This window comes from Nansenia antarctica (assembly GCF_963989245.1).
Source record: "Nansenia antarctica genome assembly, chromosome: 11".
Classification (NCBI taxonomy): domain Eukaryota; kingdom Metazoa; phylum Chordata; class Actinopteri; order Argentiniformes; family Microstomatidae; genus Nansenia; species Nansenia antarctica.
In genome coordinates, this window is record NC_137681.1 from 5,636,989 (window position 1) to 5,641,988 (window position 5,000).

General features: G+C 53.9%; 1 protein-coding gene across 1 annotated transcript in view; it reads right to left on the reverse strand.

Moving 5' to 3' along the window:
* The window catches only part of LOC308167415 (SH3 and cysteine-rich domain-containing protein 2-like), a gene marked incomplete at both ends in the record, with an annotated part of 40,904 nt that overhangs the window by 1,512 nt on the left and 34,392 nt on the right, over positions 1 to 5,000 (reverse strand). The window contains one exon of the mRNA XM_080541834.1: positions 4,613 to 4,664. Coding sequence (XP_080397960.1) covers positions 4,613 to 4,664 — 52 coding nt within the window. The remainder of the gene's footprint in view (positions 1 to 4,612; positions 4,665 to 5,000) is intronic.

A 5,000-nucleotide genomic window follows, 5' to 3' on the forward strand; every position in this document is an offset into this window, starting at 1 on the left:
CTGTGTGTGTGGGGGGGGGAATGGAACAGCATGGAGAACAGAGAGGAAGAGGAAGAAGGCGAGCCGATATATCTAATGAAATCCATGCAACTTTGGTTGACTGTGTAGTCAATCATGGCCCAACAATGACCGAAGCTGGGCAGTGAGTCCAGACGAATTTGAGCCGCTTCACGGTAGCCTCAGTTATCCTCTGGTAGCCTCAGTTATCCTCTGGTAGCCTCAGTTATCCTCTGGTAGCTTCAGTTATCCTCTGGTAGCCTCAGTTATCCTCTGGTAGCTTCAGTTATCCTCTGGTAGTCTCAGTTATCCTCTGGTAGGCTCAGTTATCCTCTGGTAGGCTCAGTTATCCTCTGGTAGCCTCAGTTATCCTCTGGGAGGCTCAGTTATCCTCTGGTAGCCTCAGTTATCCTCAGTTATCCTCTGGTAGCCTCAGTTATCCTCTGGTAGCCTCAGTTATCCTCTGGTAACCTCAGGTATCCTCTGGTAGTCTCAGTTATCCTCTGGTAGCTTCAGTTATCCTCTGGTAGTCTCAGTTATCCTCTGGTAGGCTCAGTTATCCTCTGGTAGGCTCAGTTATCCTCTGGTAGCCTCAGTTATCCTCTGGTAGCCTCAGTTATCATCTGGTAACCTCAGTTATCCTCTGGTAGCCTCAGTTATCCTCTGGTAGCATCAGTTATCTGGCCATTTAGAGATGAGATAGGTAACGACCTGGAGCTACTTACGGTATCCAGCCTCCGACATCAGACCGCTGCAGCTCATCCAGAATGCTGCCGCCTGTCTGGTGTTCAACTTCCCCAAATTCTCCCACATTAACCCTCTCCTTCGCACCCTTCACTGGCTTCAAGACCCTGGTGCTCGTCTACCGGGCGGCAAAGGGAACAACCTCTTCCTAACGGCAAGCTATGGTCACCCCCCAAACACCTGTCTGCCCCCAAACACCTGTCTGTCTGCCCCCAAACACCTGTCTGTCTGCCCCCAAACACCTGTCTGCCCCCAAACACCTGTCACCCCCCAAACACCTGTCTGCCTCCAAACACCTGTCTGTCTGCCCCCAAACACCTGTCTGTCTGTCCCCAAACACCTGTCTGTCTGCCCCCAAACACCTGTCTGTCTGTCCCCAAACACCTGTCTGTCTGCCCCCAAACACCTGTCTGTCTGCCCCCAAACACCTGTCTGTCTGTCCCCAAACACCTGTCTGTCTGCCCCCAAACACCTGTCTGTCTGCCCCCAAACACCTGTCTGTCTGCCCCCAAACACCTGTCTGTCTGCCCCCAAACACCTGTCTGCCCCCAAACACCTGTCTGCCCCCAAACACCTGTCTGTCTGCCCCCAAACACCTGCCTGCCCCCAAACACCTGTCTGCCCCCAAACACCTGTCTGCCCCCAAACACCTGTCTGCCCCCAAACACCTGTCTGCCCCCAAACACCTGTCTGTCTGCCCCCAAACACCTGTCTGCCTCCAAACACCTGTCTGCCTCCAAACACCTGTCTGCCCCCAAACACCTGTCTGCCCCCAAACACCTGTCTGCCCCCAAACACCTGTCTGCCCCCAAACACCTGTCTGTCTGCCCCCAAACACCTGTCTGTCACCCCCCAAACACCTGTCTGACCCCAAACACCTGTCTGCCCCCAAACACCTGTCTGTCTGCCCCCAAACACCTGTCTGTCTGCCCCCAAACACCTGTCTGTCACCCCCCAAACACCTGTCTGACCCCAAACACCTGTCTGCCCCCAAACACCTGTCTGTCTGCCCCCAAACACCTGTCTGTCTGCCCCCAAACACCTGTCTGCCCCCAAACACCTGTCTGTCTGCCCCCAAACACCTGTCTGTCTGCCCCCAAACACCTGTCTGCCCCCAAACACCTGTCTGCCCCCAAACACCTGTCTGCCCCCAAACACCTGTCTGCCCCCAAACACCTGTCTGCCCCCAAACACCTGTCTGCCCCCAAACACCTGTCTGCCCCCAAACACCTGTCTGCCCCCAAACACCTGTCTGTCTGCCCCCAAACACCTGTCTGTCTGCCCCCAAACACCTGTCTGCCCCCAAACACCTGTCTGCCCCCAAACACCTGTCTGCCCCCAAACACCTGTCTGCCTCCAAACACCTGTCTGCCACCAAACACCTGTCTGTCTGCCCCCAAACACCTGCTGCCCCCAAACACCTGCTGCCCCCAAACACCTGTCTGCCCCCAAACACCTGTCTGTCTGCCCCCAAACACCTGTCTGTCTGCCCCCAAACACCTGTCTGCCCCCAAACACCTGTCTGTCTGCCCCCAAACACCTGTCTGCCCCCAAACACCTGTCTGTCTGCCCCCAAACACCTGTCTGCCCCCAAACACCTGTCTGTCTGCCCCCAAACACCTGTCTGCCCCCCAACACCTGTCTGTCTGCCCCCAAACACCTGTCTGCCCCCAAACACCTGTCTGTCTGCCCCCAAACACCTGTCTGCCCCCCAACACCTGTCTGTCTGCCCCCAAACACCTGCCTGTCTGCCCCCAAACACCTGTCTGTCTGCCCCCAAACACCTGTCTGTCCCCAAACACCTGTCTGTCTGCCCCCAAACACCTGTCTGTCTGTCCCCAAACACCTGTCTGTCTGTCCCCAAACACCTGTCTGTCTGCCCCCAAACACCTGTCTGCCCCCAAACACCTGTCTGTCTGCCCCCAAACACCTGTCTGTCTGCCCCCAAACACCTGTCTGTCTGCCCCCAAACACCTGTCTGCCCCCAAACACCTGTCTGTCTGCCCCCAAACACCTGTCTGCCCCCAAACACCTGTCTGCCTCCAAACACCTGTCTGCCACCAAACACCTGTCTGTCTGCCCCCAAACACCTGCTGCCCCCAAACACCTGCTGCCCCCAAACACCTGTCTGCCCCCAAACACCTGTCTGTCTGCCCCCAAACACCTGTCTGTCTGCCCCCAAACACCTGTCTGCCCCCAAACACCTGTCTGTCTGCCCCCAAACACCTGTCTGTCTGCCCCCAAACACCTGTCTGTCTGCCCCCAAACACCTGTCTGTCTGCCCCCAAACACCTGTCTGCCCCCAAACACCTGTCTGTCTGCCCCCAAACACCTGTCTGTCTGCCCCCAAACACCTGTCTGTCTGCCCCCAAACACCTGTCTGTCTGCCCCCAAACACCTGTCTGCCCCCAAACACCTGTCTGCCCCCAAACACCTGCCTGTCCCCAAACACCTGCCTGCCCCCAAACACCTGCCCGGTCACTCTGCTCCTCCTCCACTTCTGCTGGTAAACGGGTCACACTACCCGGTCACCGTCCTGGCCCCCCGCTGGTGGAACGAGCTTCCCACTGCTGTCAGGACTGCAGAGTCACTCCCTGTCTTCCGCCGTAGACTGAAGTCCTCCATCTCTTCACGCTACACCTTACCTCTCCCTCCTGAGACCTCTCCATCCCCTCTACAGTTTCTCTACTGTAAATGTTTTTTACTTCTTCTAGTATTTTGATTGCCAATGGCCCCTGGCCCGAGCATAGATGACCTTTTCCCTGCTGTGACTAATGGACGGATGATTCACTTACTTAGTTAAATGTATTTGTTGTAAGCCGCTTGGGATAAAGGCGTCTGCTCAGTGCCAAAAATAAATACATGTAAAAGTACCCAAGGACATTTAGTATTTACACTGAATAATAAACATTCCTGTATGGAGAGTGGTTTGTGGTTTGGATTTAATTTAGTGTGTGCATAGGTAGGTGCGTGTGTGTGTATGCGTGTGTGTGTGTACCAGTGTGTACATGTTTTATTCATACCTAGACGTATGCATGTTTTGTTCATTTGCGTGTGGGAGCTGACGTCGGCCTTTCCCTCCCTCAGCGCTCCATTAGGGTGTGTGAGCCTGACCAGGCTCATTAAACATGCATTAAACCTCCCGTCACTGCTTAAGACAAGGCCTTCCAAGGCCTACCAAGGTCATTGCATTAAGACTAGGCCTTCCATGGTCACTGCATCAAGACAAGGCCTTCTATGGTCACCGCATCAAGACTAGGCCTTCCAAGGCCTTCCATGGTCACTGCATCAAGACTAGGTCTTCCAAGGCCTTCCATGGTCACTGCATCAAGACTAGGTCTTCCAAGGCCTTCCATGGTCACTGCATCAAGACTAGGTCTTCCAAGGCCTTCCAAGGTCACTGCATTAAGACTAGGTCTTCCAAGGTCACTGCATTAAGACTAGGTCTTCCAAGGTCTTCCAAGGTCACTGCATTAAGACGAGGCCTTCCAAGGCCTTCCGAGGTCACTGCATCAGGACTAGGTCTTCCAAGGCCTACCAAGGTCACTGCATCAAGACTAGGTCTTCCATGGTCACTGCATTAAGAGTAGGCCTTCCATGGTCACTGCATTAAGAGTAGGCCTTCCAAGGTCAGCGATGGCGATCGTTATGGTTGGGATTTAGGGAGGGGAAGCTGAAACCGTATCTGTGTTCAGGGTAACTTCTCTCAGTATCCTACAGTACAACTAAAGTTTATCTCCCCAGTACGTCGACAAAGAAAAAAACGTAGATGTTTTGAAGCGTTATAGAAGGATTACTGTACTGTACATGCGCAAACCAAAAAGCAGACGTTCAAATAAAGCGTTTAAACAACAGTTTTTTTTTCACCCACCTTCCACCAGTCTTCGTTGGAGTCTTCTGTGACTTGCACTCGATCGCCAGGTCTGTGGAGGGAAGACAAACATCTGGTTGGACACCACTGGCCCACTGAGCCACTCTACTGGATGATCATTCATGATTTAAACTAAGTCACGGTTAAGGTTAGCCTTAGTCTAACTAACTTAAACTAAGTCACGGTTAAGGTTAGCCTTAGCCTAACTAACTTAAACTAAGTCACGGTTAAGGTTAGCCTTGGGGAGCTGGTCTAAGATCTGTATGCTTGGGACAGAACACACACATGCGCACGCACACACAGACACACACCACGCGCGCGCGCGCGCGCACACACACACACACACACACACACACACACACACACACACACACACACACACCACGCG